The following is a 19,502-nucleotide window of genomic DNA, read 5'->3' on the forward strand; positions in this document are numbered from 1 at the left end:
AATAATGTTATCAAAGAAAAAGTCATTTATTTAATTATGTCGCTCAAGCATCAAGACTGCAATAATTCTCAACTTTACAACAAAGCCCTGAGCTGTTCTTCTAAAGACTAAGATCAAACCCCAGATCACAAAATCCGCAGAAGATCAGATCTCACTGTCTCACCAGATGAGGAGAATCTTCTAAAGGAATTTTTATACTTATATTATAATTTAAGAAGACCACAACAGCTTTTACATGGACGATTGTCGGGACAATAGAAGAAGACGGGGTACGAAGCTGACGTGTAGTAAAAATAACAACGACATGGAGAAGATGATGCACAGAGAAACTGAGAGACAAAGGAGACAAGAAATGGCTACCCTTTATGCCTCTCTTCGTTCTCTTCTCCCTCTTCACTTCATCAAGGTCTCACTCTCACTATCCCAAACTCCTTAAAAAAAACCCTAATCTTGATTTCGATTCTCCATGGCTACTCTAGATCTACTTAATCGTTGTCCTTTGATTTGGTCTTTCTTGTAAAAAAATGAAAAAAGGGATCATAGCAATTAGTGTTTTGACTTTGTGCTGTTACTTAACTCTATAGTACTGTGTTTAATTCCCTTAAAAGATTCCTAATTAGATCTATTACTTTCTTGGTTTGTTGATATTGTTTGTTGGTGTCGGATCTTTTATACTCATCTAGGGTAAGCGTTCGACGTCAGATCAAGTCAACGAAGCGGCGAACTACATAAAGTATCTACAGAGGAAGACCAAGGAGCTGAGTTTGAGGAGAGATGAGCTTATGTTACTGTCAAGAGGAAGCTTCTTGGGTTCTAGTAATTATGATTCTAAAGAGGAGATGGAGATGATGAGTAGAAAGAATCATGTGGTGGTTCGTCAATGTTTGGTGGGTGTGGAAATCGTGTTTAGTAGTGGCTGCCGCAGTGGCCAACCGCGGTTTTCGAGTGTTCTTCAAGTGCTGAGTGAAAATGGTCTCTACCTTCTAAACTCCATCTCTTCTATTGTTGATGATGGGTTGATCTACACCATACAGGCCGAGGTAAATCTATCCTAGCTAACCTCCTACTCTTAGTTACTTATTGTGTTGATATAGACATCGATTTGTTCCAAACGCAAATTTCTGTTCTTTAAAAAAAAAAAAAAACTTTTCATTAAATTTATTTTACAAAATGGAAATCATATTTTTCCATGATTCTTTCGATTTTTTGGGTTTTCGTATTGTATTTATAAAAAAAATTTCGTATTTGTATTTATAAAAAATAACTGGTGCATTTCATTTTAATTAAGATACACACAGTCAATATATAACAATGTCTATTTAATTGCAAATACACAGAAAAGAAGTGAGGTCATAGTAATCGTGAAAATGTTAAAACACTAGTCTGCATATATATATTATCGAAATTTGAATCCATTAGATACTAGACATCAATAGAAACCATATAGATTCTTTCTATCTCGAGCATCAAACATTTGAAAAGAAGAAACTATTACTACTAGCTATGTTCTTATATATTTGCTTCAAGAAAATATTTTCACATGTGGTATCATCAAAAGCCCTCATGCATTTAGCTATATAATAATATCACCTCAGGGTATACTGAAGTTTGAATACCATTATATGTCTAGAGGTTAGAGTATTAATTTCAAGGTACTTCTATACCAGGGTATTGGCACGGAATATCCAATTATAACAGAATGATCAAATCTTTATTTTGATTGGTTTTGAGAGTATATATATATATTGAAAACTTCTTTTGTTCCGCAGGTCAACGATATAACTTTGATTGACTTAGCAGCACTTGAAAACAGATTAATCAGAATGAAGTAAATGGTTGTGAGTAGGTTTCTCTTTAACTTGTCAAACAAACGACATATGTTAAGTACGTAGTTTATTCGTACTTGTGTTATTCGTACTTGTGTTGTAGTGAATTGTTGTGTTGTGTTCACACATCTTATGTATGTATTTCTATTCCATCTGAATGTGGTTGGTTTAGTTTTTTATTGATTGAAAAAAAATTCATAAACTGAGTTAGTACTTATTGTTTACATGGTACAAGCCTATAATTCAATTTTATCTTTTGAATTTATTAAATAAGTTCAAAATTACCAAAAAAAAAAGAAAAAAAAATTGTTGATAATGTCGAAAGGTTTAATAACGGTGTTGTTCGAAGTTGATAGCATTTGTCATAAAAAAAAAAAAAAAAGTTGGTAGCATTCTGCTGATATTGATATAAAATACCAACGAATATTTACAAACGTACCAATACTGTATATACATGTACTGATATATTAAAGGCCTAGCTCATTGAGCTGCATATTGGTGCTCAGAATCTATTTAGACTATTTACCAAAAAAAAAAAAAACATAGTATAGTAAAAAATTTGTAGCTTCAGTCTGCTTTATATTCATTTTATATTTTATCACTGATGTGAAACAGCTAAGTATTTTCTAGCTTTTTAAAAGTCAATATTTTGGAAATTATTAAACTGATATATTTGATCAAAAGTTTATAGTATAAATGTATAGCTTATTGTTTACCAGTATTGGAAGTGAAGGTGTGTTGAGAATCCATATATAATAGAATAGTATACATGTGTAGATTTTGATATATATAAAAAATGTTCATCGGTTAGAAGTTTAGTATCACGAACTAAAATATATATATCTGATTATCTTCTATAAAATTTGTGGGAGACATATACAACGATATATGTTCATGATGATGATCATTTCCCAAATATAATTAACTAAAAAAGGCATAAAATATTAAAATGTAATAAGTAGTGTTGTAAGCTTGTAAGGTGAGATTAGAGTCTCAATAATAATTTTCTAATAAATGTGGTTAAGTGAATTTTTTTAAAAAAATCAAAAGAAAGCAACAGGCGCAATAGGTTTAAAGTCCAAGAGGTTTCACTATTTTTTTGAGATACCTACGCTTAAAATACATAGTCTCTTCAGAGCAACCAAAATCAAAACAAATTAATAAGTCTTTTCCCCTTACTGGAAAGCTCTCATTTTCATTTATTTTGTTTTCTTCTCAAATTACTAAACATGATCTTCGATAAGATCATGAAAATCAAAAGATGGTTACTCAAGAAAATATCACAAAAAACGAATCTATATTGTATGTGTCCATTCTCCGATCACAAGTCACAATAATTGTTTTAAGTCTCTGTCTCTCCAGTTTCCATATTAAATTCGTCGTCCTTGACGGCAGTTTTACTGTTTATCTTGAAAAAAATATTGTGAGATTACTAAAAGTGTTTGTAATTGAACACGCTTGCGCACCTAAAAGAAAACAAAGAATAAAACGTTACCTTGAGCCTTGAGGTTTTAATGAATAATTACATAAAATCAAATGTGATATCAAGCACATGCTCGAAATATTTTAAGGACAGTGGGATCCATGAGGAGCCAAATGAGTCTGGGATATTTCAGGACAGATGAAACAGCTGGTTTCCATCTATTTAAAATGAGGATCTTTCTTGTCTCTTATTCCACCTTGTTCCGAAATTGCCTGAGCTGTCATATCTTTTAACTATGTCCACCCCCACTTCACTCATCTCATCCTATCCATTTAGCGGATCCCAATTATTATATTTGTCGACCTTGACGGCAGTTTTTACTACTTTGATTGGAAACTATTGCGATATTAATTTGGTGTAATTTTTACACGATTACATAAAGAAAATGCCATAACTAAATTATTAATAACCTGCCAAATGAATAAGACTGAAGTTCTAATATTTTGGCGACTTTGTCCTCATTTATTCAACTCTTATGAGACATGTACGTAGTTTTCGCATAACATGTTATTTATTTTATGTGCTTGGTAGAGGTCGAAGAGGTAAAAGAAATGAAGAGTTTTTTTTTTTTCGGGACAAAATATATGTTACTATTACTTACACGATTAGGTCTGGACGTTCGGATATTGGATCGGATTCGATTAAAATATTTTGGATTTTGGATTCTTTGGATATTGGCTCTAACATCCATTCAGATATTTAAAAAATTCGGATCGGTTTCGGTTTGAATAATTTAAATTTTGGATCGGTTTGGATATATTGTCGACAACCAAAATTAAACCAAATCTAGTGGATAAGGTTTTATTCGGATACTTTGTAATCCGATTGTACCCAAAAAAACCATACTAACTGAGTATGTGAAAAAAATAGAAATGAAACAAATAACAAGTTTAAAGTTCAAACTAACATAAAATTATACCAATACATAAACGTGTGATGTATTAACATCCAAAGTGAGACATAAAACCATTTCAATGACAAAAAATAAAAATCAAAATAAACAATAACATATATAGGAGTATTATCTACTATTCGTGTATATTGTATATAGTTAGGTGCGTATATCTATATCTATGATTCATGTATATCGTATATAGTTACATATACATCTATCTTTATAAAGTTGTTTCTTATATTTTCAGTTATATTCGGATATCGGTTCGGATCAGATTTAATCCGATATCCAAAAGTAATGAAAACAAAAACCGATCAGTTATTTCTTCAATATCAGTTTGGTTTTAATCTGATTTTTTCGGTTCGGATTTTTGGATTCGGATTTTATGTCCAGAAAATGGTATATTGTGTCATATAATCGATGTGCAAACGAATATGTGGGTGAATATATATATATATATATATATATATATATATATATTTCATTTTTCTCCTTCATATATTTTGTAAATAACCAAATACTTAATTGTGATTATAAAAATGACATTAGAAAAATGGAAACCGTGAGTTGAATTCCCAACCAGCCATATATGTCTTCCTTACTTCATGATGCAAAAGTATTAAAATGCTGCAACAAAAAAGCAAACGTATTAAAATGTCCATGAATAAAACAATAGTTTATTGGTTCTTAAATTCAACTAATTACTTAACTAGATTAAGACCCCTCTAATATTTAATTAATAGATATAAATTATAAATCATACAGAGAATTCTAATAATATGAAGACTAAATTTTCACATTATTTACTTTTCTTAATTATTTTGATTTTTTTAAAACAACAATTATAATTTTGAATTACTTAAAGCATGTATAAATACTTTTAAAATTTTAAATATTGACGAAAAAGTTACAGTCGAGTCCATTTCACCACTTGGCAGGTCCGATCTTTGGACCAAGCAAGTAAAGTTATTGATTAAACCAAAAATTTTAGGTCTTTTATATAAAAAAAAATTAAAAGTAGTAAATTGTTTTATAAGTTCAATTTTTATTAAGCTTTTAACCAACCATGTTCGTGTGCATTAAATTAATGTTAATTACTTTGTTGTTAATGACTTTTAAAGTAAAAATTTGCTGTAGTACAAAACAAATTCAAAAGCCTAAATTCAATAACCAAAAAAATTTACAACCGTAATGAGTGATTAGACAATATAATTTTCATTTTCATGTGGGAATTCAAAATGAGTGTAAGTGAGCATCAAATTGATATATTTCGGGTTTATGGATCTAGAAACTATTTTATGAATATAATTTTTTATGCTACTATTTGTTTGTAATTTTGTATAAAATGAAAAGATATTTTTAAAAAATCTGTGTATGGCACCTAAAACCGCAGGGCCGGCCATGCCATTGCCACTTGTAAAAAAGGACTATTCCAAAATGAATAGTTTACTGCCTCCAGACTTGTGGAAATTAAGATATGTTGTTGATCCAAATTTTATGGTTAAGCAAAAAAAAAAAAAAATGGAAATTATATGATAATTACGTGTTATATTAAATTTGTGATACATGCCTAAATCTAATTCCATGAATTAAAGCACTCTCTTCTATCCCTTTGATTATATAACAAGGTGGATTCTCGCCATATTTTATGTCATTAATAAATTTTGCCATGAATGAAATGCTGGATTAATTCGAATGTAATGTACATGTGCATGTCATATTACGTACTATACTATGTATGATGTATGGTCAATTAAATCAAAGTTTATTTATTCATGTAATATTTTGTTTCCTAGCTAGCTGACAATGTCGGACGAATTTAGTCGACAGTAAACTCACAAGATATTCACTAATGTTGAATGGCAGCTGCTCCATTAAACCTGCATTAGAGAAGCTGCCATTCAACATTAGAGAAGCTACCATTCAACATTAGTGGAATAATCTGTCAAATAGTTCATGCATTATGCATATATATATATATATATATATATATATATATATATATATATGAAGTCTAAAAAGATACCGGTTATTACTAGAATGATGAGCCTTTAGTCTTTGGTTATATATATCATCAGTTCCCAAATACTTTGCAGTTTCAACATCGATTGATGACTATATATATATATATATTAGAAAATGTATTAAGAAAATCAGCCGCATGCATCAATCTGTTTTTGTTTTGTTGATGTACTCGAATAATTTATATTAGTCAAAAGATTCTCTATACTCATATATATATATAGAGAGAGAGAGAAGCATGAAACGAATGTTTAGAATTTGCTAATTCAATCTAACTAAACAGATCATCATTACACAAAATATTCACTCCAACTAGGGAAGGACCAAAAAGAACACACCCTATGGGATACTAATTAAATAACGAGATTGGGGCAAAAAAAAACATCATCAGTGAGCAGATTCTTAAGACGAATGTTTGATTGTTCAGTGCCTGGTCGTAGAAAGTACTAACTCATCAATTAGCTTCTGCTGCAACCAAGCTAAGTCGAAGCAACCAAAGCTATTTACCTGTGAATATATCAAACATAAACATAAATATTCACACAATAGAGATAAGCTTACATCAAAAACCCTAGAATAATTGTATATATGCTAACGTACCTCGACTTGAATAGTGTACATGAGCCTCTCATTGACTCGTGCGGTTAAAGAGCTGATGACTTCAAGTCCTTGCTCGTGAAGAACTTCAAGAACTCTTGAGAGTGGCCAAGCTTCGAGACCTGATGCTGAGCTGGTCACCACCACCTCGAATCCACTCACGCATGGTTGCACCATGACAGTAGCTGGTTCCGATCTACTTGACCCAGATCCGGATCCGGATCGAGTTTGACTAGTAGTAGGGTCACCTGTCTCTCTCTTTAGCTCGTCTCTTCTTGCGGAGAGTTCTTTTATCCGTGTTTGCGTGTCCTTGATGAAAGTTACTGCTCCGTTTACATGATCTGACATCGCTCTCTTTCCCTGCCAAGAAAGAGCCTGAGAAAACTAAAACCCTAGAGAACAAAAATCTCCCATCAATGAACTTGATAGGAAGATTGAGACTTCAATGAGTTTATATGAGTAATATATATGAACCTTGATGTATTTCTGAGGTAGCTGATTACGAAGAGAGGCGAAAAGGATCGCCATTTCTTGTCTTCTTTGCCGCTCGATGTTGCGGTGGAGAAGCTTCTTCTCCTTCTTCGTTTCATCTCCTACGTGAGGCATATGACTCTGGCGCCTTGTCTTCTTAGGATTATTACAAGGATCCATGGGTTGAGGTTTAGCTATCGCAGATCTCAGCAGTAATCGTGTTTTTTTTTTTCGCTTGTTTTTTTAATGAACTTGTTAGGTTATAGGAGAGACTGCCCTTAAATAATTGGGTCTGTCTTCTTTAAGCATACTTCATTGAAGAAAGAAAAAAACAATGAAGGCTTACAAAATAATGCAGCCTCGGGAGGTGTTCTTTTCTTTGATTAGTCAACTCTTTTGGTTTGCTGTACTAGTTTCATCTAGTTCTTACACGTGACAGAACTTTATGCTTTGTATGTATTATTGCTAAACTAGCTAGCGAGTGCGTGCCGATTCTTTTTTTTTTTTTTTTTTTACACAATTCTTTNAATTCTTTACTAGAAGAGAATATTGATATGTTTTATGACATGGTATAGATGAAGAATTATGATATTTTGGAAAGACAACAGATATAAAGAAACCACACATATCTGAATCCGAATATTTATAGTTTCGGTCTGGATATCCTGAAATTTCAAGATATTTGGATTTGTTCTACCCTACCACATGTTGCAACTGCGATAAAATCGTCGAATACATAAATTCACATTTATGTATGTGGCAGCAATTTGTTGATGTAGATGCTTAACAATTAACATGATAGATACATACTTATGTCACATTATATTGATTTCTTTTTATTATTATTATGCATGAGACATATTGTTCCGCTCTCTTCCAAATGATGTATGTGATTTATGACAATGATGCATTTTTTCTTCCTACCAAATAAAAATGATGCATTTTTTCTATGATAGGGGTGAAAAAACTGTGATGAAAGTCATTTAATCATTTGGTGAAAGAAATTATGAGTGATAAAGTCATTTAATCACATTATATTGATTTCTTTTTTCTCCATTTTTTTTTTGGATTGAATGTTAAATTTATTCAAACTCAAAAGACTGTGTTACATTTACCGTGGACATGGTTTAGAAGTTTGTGTAGAGATAAAGTAAAACAGGAATAACATAAAGGGGAAGTAGATGATTGTAGAGGCTGCTCATTATGGTCTCGTAGCAAACCAAAGGGTCAACCCATCATCAAAAGAATTGTCCCCCTGATTACGGATTGTAGTGAGTCTGTTTCTGACATTCTTGTCAATAAGCTTAATAAGCTGAGCCGGTGGTGTAGGATTCACACCATGCCGTCGCTGGTTTCACTCCCGCCAGATGTGGTAAATGGCAGATTGAGAGCAGTACTGTATGGTGAAGAGATGAGCTCGAGTATAGCCAGAGGTGTTAAGCAGAGACTGAATGTGAGTCCAATTTGTAGTGAAGTTCGAGCCAAGTAACTTGGCCATTAGCGAGGATCAGATCTCTGCTGTGCGGGGACAGGAGAAGAAAAGATGATCCCTGAATTCAGGTAAACCACAAAATGTGCAACTTGAACTGTGAGTAGGATTCCATCTGCAAGTACGATCGCCTGTGACTAGATAGAAAAAATGACTTGATCAAAAGATCTATATATGTGATGAATGATAATGGTTCATGATGAACAGTCAACTAATCGGTAGAATTCTTAATAGAAACTTTCAAGCAGATAAAGAGGTTGCTTAAATTAGAAAGTTTGTCGTTGAATTATTAGTGATTTGGTTGACAAAAACACAATATGACGACAAAAGAATTATGTGTGGTTTAGATTAGTTTTGGCCCAATCAAAGTTTACTGTGGCAATAAAGGAGCCACTCTGCAGATAAGAACGTGTATCAAACCCAAAATCCAAACATGTATGTACCCAAAAAAAATATTAATCTCATTCAAGAGATTATTTGTCGATGAATTGTCACCATGTTTATAGTATTGATGGGAACATATGTGTGGATACTTTTACCAACTTTCTAACACAGTCTAAACATTTATGGGAATCTTATTGTAATCGTCTATATGGTACATAAGTTTCATTAGAAATTTAATTAATCTGATGGCAGTAAAACTAAATAAAACACTACAAGAAAACATGGTAATTTCCGACGGACGTATTGACGGAAATTTGTCTATCGGAAATTACCGACGGATTTCTGACAGTTATCTGACGCCGAATGATTTCGACGGATATAGTCCGTCAGTAATATCCGTCGGAAATCCGTCGGAAAATATGTCCATTTTACATTTTTCAAATTACCGACGGATTTCCGACGACCCAAAGTATCCGTTCTTATAGCCGTTTTATGACCGTTGCAGTTTCAAAATTTACCAACGGATTACTGACGGATTACTGACGGATTACTGACGGATTACCGACGGAAACCATTCTATATAAATAAATCGCTTTGTCTCATGTTCTCACTCATTTTTTCAGAAAAAACGTACGTAAAATGTCTTCTTCTTCTTATTTCCGATCGTGGATGGACGGACCGATGCTCGATCCAGAATCAAATTTATTGAATGATGAGTATGCTCGTGGTGTTGGTGAATTTATGGAATTGGCTTGTCAACAACCGATCGCTCTAAAAACCCGTAAGTTGAAATGTCCATGTTCGATTTGTCAGAATTCTCACAATATTAGGATTGATTTAGTATGGGGTCATCTTTATTCCAATGATTTTATGTCGGGTTACAAGATTTGGTTTCTCCATGGTGAAAGACCAGAGTACAATAGTTCTAGCGAACCATATATTGTTGATAGAGTAGAGGAACCTAGAACAAAAGTAGATTATGGTGTGGGTTCTCTTGAGATGGTGAATGATGCATATAGGGAAAATATGCAATCGATGGGTCAAAATGTTGATAGTTTAGAGGAGTTTAATGCAGAGGCACACAAGTTTTTTTCTATGTTGGACGCAGCTAAGCAGCCGTTATACGGAGGTTGTAGGGACGGTCATTCCGCTTTGTCATCTGCAAGCAGATTGATGACCATAAAGATGGACTATAATTTGGCTGAGGAATGTGTGGATGCGATAACTGATTTTGTGAAAGACATTTTGCCGGAAGATAATCATTTTCCAGGTACATATTACGAGATTCAGAAATTGGTCGCCGGTCTTGGTTTGCCTTATCAAATGATAGATGTATGCGAAGATAATTGCATGATCTATTGGAGAGAAGACGAAGATAGGACAAGGTGTCGATTTTGTCAAAAACCAAGATATCAGGATAGAATCGGTAGGGTTCCAGTTCCATATAAGAGGATGTGGTATTTACCGATCACGGAAAGGTTGAAGCGATTATATCAATCTGAGCGTACGGCAGGTCCAATGAGATGGCACGCAGAACATAGATCAAACGGAGAGATTACGCATCCTTCAGATGCGGAAGCATGGAGGCATTTCCAATCTGTGTATCCGGATTTTGCGTATGAGCGACGAAACGTGTACCTAGGATTATCTACAGATGGTTTCAACCCATTTGGAAAGCATGGAAGACAGTATTCGTTGTGGCCAGTAATCGTAACACCTTATAACTTACCACCATCTTTGTGCATGCGTCGAGAGTTTCTTTTCCTTTCGATTTTGGTTCCCGGTCCAAATCATCCAAAGAGGTCTCTTGATGTGTTTCTCCAACCGTTGATATATGAGTTGAAAATGTTATGGGATCATGGTGCTACAACATATGATGTATCAACCAAGCAGAATTTCCAGATGCGTGCAGCACTTATGTGGACGATAAGTGACTTTCCAGCTTATGGGATGCTATCTGGATGGACAACTCATGGAAGGTTAGCGTGTCCATATTGTCAAGATAAAACATATGTGTTCCAGTTGAGGCATGGACGTAAAACGAGTTGGTTTGATTGCCATAGAAGATTTCTACCAGCTCGTCACCCTTACCGGCGTTCGCGGACATTGTTTAGAAAGAATAAGCAAGTGGTTGATGCACCACCTCCTGAGGTCGATGGACATAGTTTACTAGAATAGTTAAGAGATTTTGGAGCGGAGAGGACTACAGATTGTGGTGGTAATGGACATGTTGTTGTGTATGGTGCTGGTATCAATCACAATTGGCATAAACATAGTATCTTTTGGGTGTTGCCTTATTGGAAAGATCTTTTGTTAAAACATAATCTAGATGTCATGCACGTCGAGAAGAACGTCTTCGACAACCTCATGAACATTGTTCTAAATGTCCCGGGAAAGACTAAAGATAATTTGAAGTCTAGATTAGATTTGCCAGATATATGTGATCGCGAGGAGCTTCATGTACTAGAAAATGGGAGATGTCCAATCCCGATATTTCGGCTAGACACGCGCAAAAAGGAAGCGTTCTTCAACTGGATTACCCACGATGTCAAATTTCCTGATGGATACGCATCTAATTTGCGTAATTGTGTTGATATGGCTGAAGGAAAGTTTACAGGGATGAAGAGCCATGATTGTCATATTGTGATGCAGCGACTTCTTCCATTTGCATTTGAGCATCTTTTACCCGACAATGTCCACCAAGCAATTGCAGGTACATTTCTAAATATTGCAATTTTTTATTTATTATATACTTTTTTATTTATATATACTTTTTTATTTATATATACAACCTCAACATTAAAAATTTAACTTATAGGTGTAGGTGCATTTTTTCGGGATTTATGCTCGAGAACACTTACTTTTGACGGTATTCGTAATTTGGAAGAAAACATACCAATGATCCTATGCAATCTTGAGAAGATATTTCCCCCATCTTTTTTTGATGTTATGGAGCATCTCCCAATACACCTTCCGCGAGAAGCTAAACTTGGTGGTCCTGTTCAATATCGGTGGATGTATCCTTTTGAGCGGTATATGTTCCATCTGAAGAAGAAGGTGAAAAATTTAAGCAAAGTTGAAGGCTCTATTGTGGCACAAAGTATAAACGAAGAAGCGTCAAATTTTGCTGAATTTTACTTCCCTGCCCAAGTTCGTACAAAAAGACGACGTCCTACTCGTCATGATTATGGAGGCGAAATGGCTAGTTATTCGGTATATGTACCTAGCTTGTTTACCCAAGTTGGGAGACTCAGTGGGACACGAAAGAATCGCCAACTGTCGCAGCAAGAGTATACGCACTTACATATGTATATTCTCACTAATTGTGAGGATATTATGGAATATGAGAGGTACATTCTAAAATTAATATTATCAAAAACTTAAATTTATTAGTGCAAATCTTCTCAAATATTTTTTTTGTTTTTTTGTAATAGGATTTACATGGCGTTAATACGCTCTTACTACCCAAATTATACCGAGGCACAACTTGAGGAGCATAAGCAAAGAGATTTCGCGCCTTGGTTGAAATATTATGTAAGTGTTTTACTATTTTGGTTTAATATATATACAATAATTAAATATTGTTAATTTATTTAAATATTTAGGTTAACGATGAAAGCGAGAAAGGTCAAACATTTCCATCATGGCTAGTAGAGTTAGTAAACGGTCCCAACTACATTGCAACGTCTTCTCCAGGGTATTGCACGAGGGGATATGCATTTCGGATTCATGAGGAAGGAAGTAGGCGGAGAACAACCGATTCGGGTATATCATCTCATACAAGTGATGTTGTATATTATGGTGTCCTTAGAGAGATTTTAGAAGTACGCTATCCGGGGATGTTAAACTTGAGATGCATTGTTTTCTTTTGTGATTGGTATGATCCTTACATCGATCGTGGTGTTAGAGTTGACCGATTTGGTGTTACGTCCGTTAACATAAGACGTAGATTGGTGAAATATGATCCGTTCATCCTTGCGTCACATGCAGACCAAGTAAGTATTACATTATCCGTTTATTGAATAATTATTTAATAAATTTAGTTAACATAATTATTAACATAACATTATTTGTAACAGGTTTGCTACATTCGCTATCCTCGCGTTTCTAATGCTCCCGATACTTGGGTAACAGTTACGCAAATAAACCCAAGAGGAAGAATATACGGAGTTGCCGATCATGATCCTTTGCAACCTAGCGGAATTGGCTACATGGCCCCAGTTGAGCATTCTTTTGATGTTGACGTCGTGGTTGACTTCACCCAATTCACAGATGACAGAGTCGACTCTGAATCAGAAGATGAAATTGGAGAATTTGACGAAGATGATTCAGACTCAGCTTCTACCGATTACTCTTCTGATTCAGAATAGATTTTTTTAATTATTAACAATTGTAACTTTGAAGTACATGCGTAATAAAAATAAATATTTGCTTTCAATATTTGTAACAAATAAATATTTGCTTTCAAAATTTTTGCTTTCAAAATTTTTAGTAATAAATATTTGTAATAAATAAATATTTGCTTTCAAAATTTTTAGTAAAATAAATAAATGTAATTAACTTAATAATTAAATAAATCAATTAAAAATAACTGGTAAATTCCGTCGGTAATTCGGTCGGTAAAACAAATCCGTCGGTAATCCGTCAGAAATTACCGACGGGTTACCGACGAATATCTAACTTTCGTCGGGTTAGTAAAATTTTGGTCGGTTTTCCTTGTGCTGTCGGTAATCCGTCGGTTTTTACCGACGAATCTGTCAGATGGAGTTTTGTAAAACCTCTAATTTTTGTTCTATAACGCACATATTTAATAAGAGATGTATAAAGTATGAAGTTTCAATGACTATATAATCTTCTTTTAAACTAAAATCTTCAAAATTTGTGTTTTAAAAAAATGAATATGTTGTTTGCCTAAAGTACTAATAGAATGATATTATATCTTATGGGTAAATGTTTTTAAATTATCAATTTTTTTTTTTATTTTTCATAATTTACTCATATTTGTCAAGAAAAAATATAAACTACATAATATAAGCATATTTGTCAAGAAAAATAATAAGATTAAGGGTTTTAATATCTAATGCGTCGGTAAATAGTCGGAACACCGTCGGAAAAGTATTATGTCGGTAATCCGTCGGTTTTTTCTGACGGATTACCGACGGATTGCGAAATTTCACCCCGGGAACGAAATACAATTAAATTTTCGGTATCGCAGGGAATTAATTTTTTTATTGAATTCTGACGGATGTTCCATCGGTATTTCCGTCGGTAACATCGATAAAACCTAAGTCATTTCATCTTCTTTCTCGCACTCGTCGACATAACGCCAACTTCTCAAATCCTCTCTCTCGCTCTCGCAACCAAAATTCCGGCGACGAATCGGCTTCCAATCCGGCGACTTCCGGCGTCCAAACCAGCTGCTATTCCGGCGGCTTTCTTCCCTCATCCGGCGGCTTTCTTCCCTCCGGCGGATTTCTCTACTTCGGCGGATTTCTCTACTCCGGCGGCTGTCTCTACTCCGGCGGATCTACTCCGGCGGCTCTCTTTAAAGAATGGCGTAAGTTCTCTCATTTTTTGTCATATTTCCTTAATTTTTGTTAGTTTTTTAGGATTATGGTATATTTATTAGATTTTATGAAGATTTGGCTTTAGATTAATTTGAAGATTTAGAGTGTTAGATTTGTTAGAGTGTGATTTGTTAGACTGTGATTTGATGAATGATGAATTGGATTTCGTTTTTGTTTTTGTTAGGGTGTTAGATTTCGTTTTTTTTTTGATGATTTGGTTTTTGTTTAATTGTTTTATCTTGTTTTTTTTTCTAGAATTTTTTTTTTTGGTTGAAAGTTTAGTTATTTGTTATTATTGTAAAATATGTGTTAATGTTATAAATTATGTGTTAATTTAGTTTTTGAAGAAAAAAACTAAAAATGATTTTGGAAAAAAACTAATACTGTTATTTTTGGAAAAAACTAATTTTTGTGTTTTTGGTAAAACAATCATTTATGTTCTTTAATTAAACTAAAACTCTGGATTTATATTTCTTAATTATCAAACTCCAATCGTTTTTCAGCTTAAAATTTACCATCTTTTTGTGCCTCTGTTGTTTTTTTTTCCCTATATTCATATAGAATCTAAATTTTTTTTTTTTTCCAAAGAAACTATGGTTCTTATGTTGCAAACACATGTGGGAACCACGCTGCTGGAGAAGCTAGTGGTTCCCATTCACGTCATAGCCCCGTTCCAGATTCACAAGCTTCACAACATGCTCCCATGGAGATGACCATTGAAGATTTTGTTTCTCAACCTGGACGAGAACTTATCCCCCGCTTAGATCCTTATGGCGCTCCAAATACCACATGGTTTTGTGATTCGCATAATGGGATCACAAAATCTCTTTTGCGTATGATGTATGGAATCCTCAAAACACCATACGCAAAGTTTTCAGTGATGCCTTCGTCAGAACAAGAAATGTGGTTTAAGCAATTTGCGGTACAGTTTTCAACTTTATTACTTTAATTTTATAACATCGTTTTATAATATTTTTCTCATAATGCATTATCTTACTATTTTTTTTAGCAAGATTTCACTTGGCATCCGGATATCACCAACAACGTTCGAAAAGAGTTTAAGAAGGCGGCTGCTAGACAATATTCTAAGATGTTGAATGAGTGGAAGCAAAAGTGGAAGAAAGGAAAGGTGCCAAAAGGGTTGAGCGATGATCTCTTCCAAGGTTTGATTCAATATTGGGGTGAAGTAAATACAGTTTCACTTTCCTCAAAATATTCTCAGAATAGAAGGAGCGACCGTGGCGGGTTGGGCATGGCAACCCACAACAATGGTCCAGTTAGCGCCTATACCCGACAACGCCAACTTGTAAGTTTTAAGATTTCGTATAATTGTTATTTTTTATCATTAATAAGACAATCTTTATATAATTAAAATACTTCTTTTAGACTATTAGGGATGGTGTGGTACCAGACCATATTACTTTGATGGAGGATATGCATACCAACAAAAAGACCAAACAAATACAAGATGGTAGAGCTAAGCTGGTTGTTAAGAGTTCGAGGAGGTGGCAAGAGGAGATAATCAGTTCCCAACAATCTTCTGAAGGATCGGAGTCTACTGTTGAACTTGGAAGAGAGAAATTAAACGATATTTTTTATGAGGTAATATTTGTTTTTTTTAAATTTGATTTTACTTTGTTTTGTTTTAAAATTTTTGAATAATTTTTAAAATGAATGTGTAGGAAACTGAAAAAAACAAGGGACGGATTTTTGGACTTGGAAATCTCTCCCAACAAAGCCCGTTATCTCAATCAACGGGTTACTCATTTGCTCCCACACAAGAGTTCCAACAAGCTCTGCAAGAGAAGGATGCTCGGATTGCAGCATTGGAAAAGGAAATGGAAGAACAAAAAGCGGAGAACAAAAGAAGGGACGAGGAGAACAAGAAGAGGGATGAGGATCTAGCAGCGTTCATGAGCGAGATGCCGGCAAGAAATTCTGCCTTTTAGATTTCTGAATTCTAGCTTTGTTTTGTAAAATATTTATGTTTTTGGTTTTTAGAACATTTTCCATGTTTGTACGAAATAATATTTCCCTAAAATTTGTAAATATTAATATATAAGCATTTCTATTTTAACAAAAAATTTAGTATTAAAATTTCAATAATTATGCAATTTAAAAAAAATACAAAATTACATCAGTCGGTAATCAGTCGGAAATGACGGACTTTTTCGAAGAAATTGGTCGGTAATCTGTCGGAAACGACGGATTTTTTCGAAAAATTCCGTCGGTATTCTGTCGGAAATGACGGAGTTTTTCGAAAATCAATCGTGAAACCGTCGGTAGTTCCGTCGGTAATACCGTCGGAAAATCTGTCGGTATTCGTGCTGTCGGAAACCCGTCGGTAAATATTCCGTTGGAAACCCGTCGGTATAATGCTGTCGGAAATATAATGCTGTCGGAAACCCGTCGGTACAAAATCCGTCGGAAATCCGTCGGTATTTACCGACGGTTTACCGACTCAACATGTTTGTCGGTTATCCGTAGGTATTTGTCTTGTCGGAAATCAGTCGGTAATTTCCGGCAGATTTCCAACGGATTATTTTTTCCGACGCTCTATACCCGACGGACATTTACGTCTGTAATTCGTCGGTAATCGTTGTTTCCAACGGAAAACTGATGGATATGCCTGCCGGTTTTATGCTATTTTCTTGTAGTGAAAATCTGGCAATATTTTTAAATAAAAATATTATTAAGGTAAACAGTAAAACTGCCGTCAAGAAAGACAATTTTGTAATGGAGATAAACTATAAATAGAAAGTTGAGTGATATGGAGTGGAGCCAGTGGACCTAACTACAGTAAAACCTCTATAAGTTAATAATGTTGGGACCAAGATATTTTATTATTTTATAGTTATATTAATTTATCTATAAATTAATAATTATTAATTTATAATGTAAATTAATAATTATTAATTTATAGTGTAAATTAATAATTATTAATTTATAGATATATTTTTAATAGTTTAAATTTTAAAAATTATGAATTGAGACAATTTTAACAAAAATTTCGGATATTCAAAATTTTATGGTATTGAAATTGAATTTTTAATATTTAGAAAATATTATTAACAATAAATTACAAATACAATAGACAAATTCACCTATACACATGACATACATAAAATTAAATTTATGAATAATAATATAGATTGTTGTATTTTAATAGTCAATCAAACTATCGAATTGTAAATGATGGATATCTAAAAATTGAAAACTTTAAAAAAATGTAGCTATATTTATGACATGTTACAAAAGAATTTAATATCATTATATTTTGAAAATACAACATAATAGTTGTTTTGTTGATATAAGCTTTAGGAGAAACATACATTATATTTTTTTTTCTTTACATACATTATATATATGTAAATTTACATGATTATTAATTTATGATATTATTGGGACCATATTTTACATGGGGATTTCAGAAAAATTATTATCTTATTATCTTATCAAATTTTGTTATTTTTTACACTGGCCCGACTTGGGACTAACAAAATTTATTAATTTATAGTGTTTATTAATTTATAGAGTATTAATTTATAGAGGTTTTACTGTAATTGCTTAAGTAGTAAAAGTAAATTGTTTAGGTAAATGATAACTGTTGTTAGCAAAAGGTGTTTGCTAAAAATTGGGTGAAAATATAAAATTTTAAATAATATTAATTCAATGTACATTTAAATTCTACGTATTAGTAAATTTGAATATAAATATATATATCTATATTTAACACGCTAAATAATTAAACATAATAGATCACACTTAATAAAACGTAAATTATATGAAAGATTAATCATGGCATAACCAAGATAATTAGATCACATAAATAATAGCATAACTGCGTTATGCATATATTTTTCTTTTAAATACTCCTTGTTAGGTTATAAATTCTGATTTAAATACATCTTAATTATTTAGTGATTGAGTGGTTGCGATCTCCCTAATATGCTTTTGATTTAATTATTGTTAGTTAATGGTTCAGTACAGAGATGCTGTCCAACGAATTCATGATCTTCAAATCGGATTATGTTCCAATAAAGACAGCCAAATTAGTTAAATACTTAATTAAATTGTTGTTAAATACTTAATTCATTAAATAATTTTCTGACCAGTATAAAAAAAAGAAATATAAAGGATAGAATAGGCTACAAAGAAACATAATATTCTAAAAGTCCCTTTCCCAAAATATTTATACTAAAAGGTATCGCATAATCCGTATTATTGACCGCATCTTTTTTCATTTACAAATTCTAACTATACTTCAAGTGGATGACTGGCAAAACTAAAAAAAAAAGATCTGTTTACGGCGGATCCCAATTCGAACAAAAAATTTTGTGATGTTTATTTATACTAATAAATTTGGTAAACTTGTATTTGTTTAATTGTTCACACATATTCTGATGTTTTTAGTTCGAGAAGTACGACTTTACGGATTTGAGGTCTAATTATCAAGGACACGATTTAAGACAGCTTACTCAATCATAAATAGAGGAAGAAAAACAAAGCTCTAATCTTAGTTTTATATATGTCTGAGTCTATAGCTTTAAAAGAGTTGACTAGTTGAATGTGTGAGTGACTGTGTGAGGTTTGGTCCCCATTTAATTCTGATGCTAGTTAGTTGGCATACATATATCATAATCCGCATGTACTATCGAAGAAGACCGCCTGTACTTTGGTCAGCTTTCGAATGTATTTGGTGGTGTACGATTTTACCAAATATCGCAAAGAATAAAATCCACTTGGCGTATATAAATAATAGTATGAT

The 19,502-nt window shown here is 33.1% G+C and overlaps 4 protein-coding genes across 4 annotated transcripts; 3 read left to right on the forward strand and 1 right to left on the reverse strand.

The window, feature by feature from the left end:
• LOC104725685 (transcription factor bHLH36-like) lies at positions 34 to 2,028 on the forward strand. Its single transcript, XM_010444383.1, has 3 exons — positions 34 to 406; positions 684 to 1,040; positions 1,770 to 2,028. Exons 1-3 carry the CDS (start codon positions 236 to 238, stop codon positions 1,830 to 1,832), a joined length of 591 nt encoding a protein of 196 aa, XP_010442685.1. The 5' UTR covers positions 34 to 235; the 3' UTR covers positions 1,833 to 2,028.
• On the reverse strand, positions 6,478 to 7,607 carry LOC104725686 (transcription factor bHLH120). Its single transcript, XM_010444384.2, has 3 exons — positions 7,298 to 7,607; positions 6,827 to 7,183; positions 6,478 to 6,733 (listed from the first exon to the last, which is right to left on the reverse strand). Exons 1-3 carry the CDS (start codon positions 7,472 to 7,474, stop codon positions 6,650 to 6,652), a joined length of 618 nt encoding a protein of 205 aa, XP_010442686.1. The 5' UTR covers positions 7,475 to 7,607; the 3' UTR covers positions 6,478 to 6,649.
• On the forward strand, positions 9,807 to 11,345 carry LOC104728806. The gene has a single exon (XM_010447736.1). The coding sequence runs from the start codon at positions 9,807 to 9,809 to the stop codon at positions 11,343 to 11,345; it is 1,539 nt and encodes a 512-aa protein (XP_010446038.1).
• On the forward strand, positions 15,415 to 16,683 carry LOC104728808. The gene is made up of 4 exons (XM_019232079.1): positions 15,415 to 15,656; positions 15,744 to 16,040; positions 16,121 to 16,336; positions 16,417 to 16,683. The coding sequence occupies exons 1-4, from the start codon at positions 15,438 to 15,440 to the stop codon at positions 16,681 to 16,683; spliced, it is 999 nt and encodes a 332-aa protein (XP_019087624.1). The 5' UTR covers positions 15,415 to 15,437.

The sequence above is a fragment of the Camelina sativa genome, chromosome 11, assembly GCF_000633955.1.
Source record: "Camelina sativa cultivar DH55 chromosome 11, Cs, whole genome shotgun sequence".
NCBI classification, from domain to species: domain Eukaryota; kingdom Viridiplantae; phylum Streptophyta; class Magnoliopsida; order Brassicales; family Brassicaceae; genus Camelina; species Camelina sativa.

Bases quoted from the DNA above. Each gene is read 5' to 3' on its own strand.
- LOC104725685 (XM_010444383.1), top strand. From the start codon at position 236: ATGGACGATTGTCGGGACAATAGAAGAAGACGGGGTACGAAGCTGACG. The intron at 407-683 runs GTCTCACTCTCA...ATACTCATCTAG, and splicing joins TCCCTCTTCACTTCATCAAG to GGTAAGCGTTCGACGTCAGA. The intron at 1,041-1,769 runs GTAAATCTATCC...TTTGTTCCGCAG, and splicing joins TCTACACCATACAGGCCGAG to GTCAACGATATAACTTTGAT.
- LOC104725686 (XM_010444384.2), bottom strand. From the start codon at position 7,474: ATGGATCCTTGTAATAATCCTAAGAAGACAAGGCGCCAGAGTCATATG. The intron at 7,184-7,297 runs GTTCATATATAT...CTTTCTTGGCAG, and splicing joins TACCTCAGAAATACATCAAG to GGAAAGAGAGCGATGTCAGA. The intron at 6,734-6,826 runs GTACGTTAGCAT...ATATATTCACAG, and splicing joins TGTACACTATTCAAGTCGAG to GTAAATAGCTTTGGTTGCTT.
- LOC104728806 (XM_010447736.1), top strand. From the start codon at position 9,807: ATGTCTTCTTCTTCTTATTTCCGATCGTGGATGGACGGACCGATGCTC.
- LOC104728808 (XM_019232079.1), top strand. From the start codon at position 15,438: ATGGAGATGACCATTGAAGATTTTGTTTCTCAACCTGGACGAGAACTT. The intron at 15,657-15,743 runs GTACAGTTTTCA...TATTTTTTTTAG, and splicing joins TGTGGTTTAAGCAATTTGCG to CAAGATTTCACTTGGCATCC. The intron at 16,337-16,416 runs GTAATATTTGTT...ATGAATGTGTAG, and splicing joins TAAACGATATTTTTTATGAG to GAAACTGAAAAAAACAAGGG.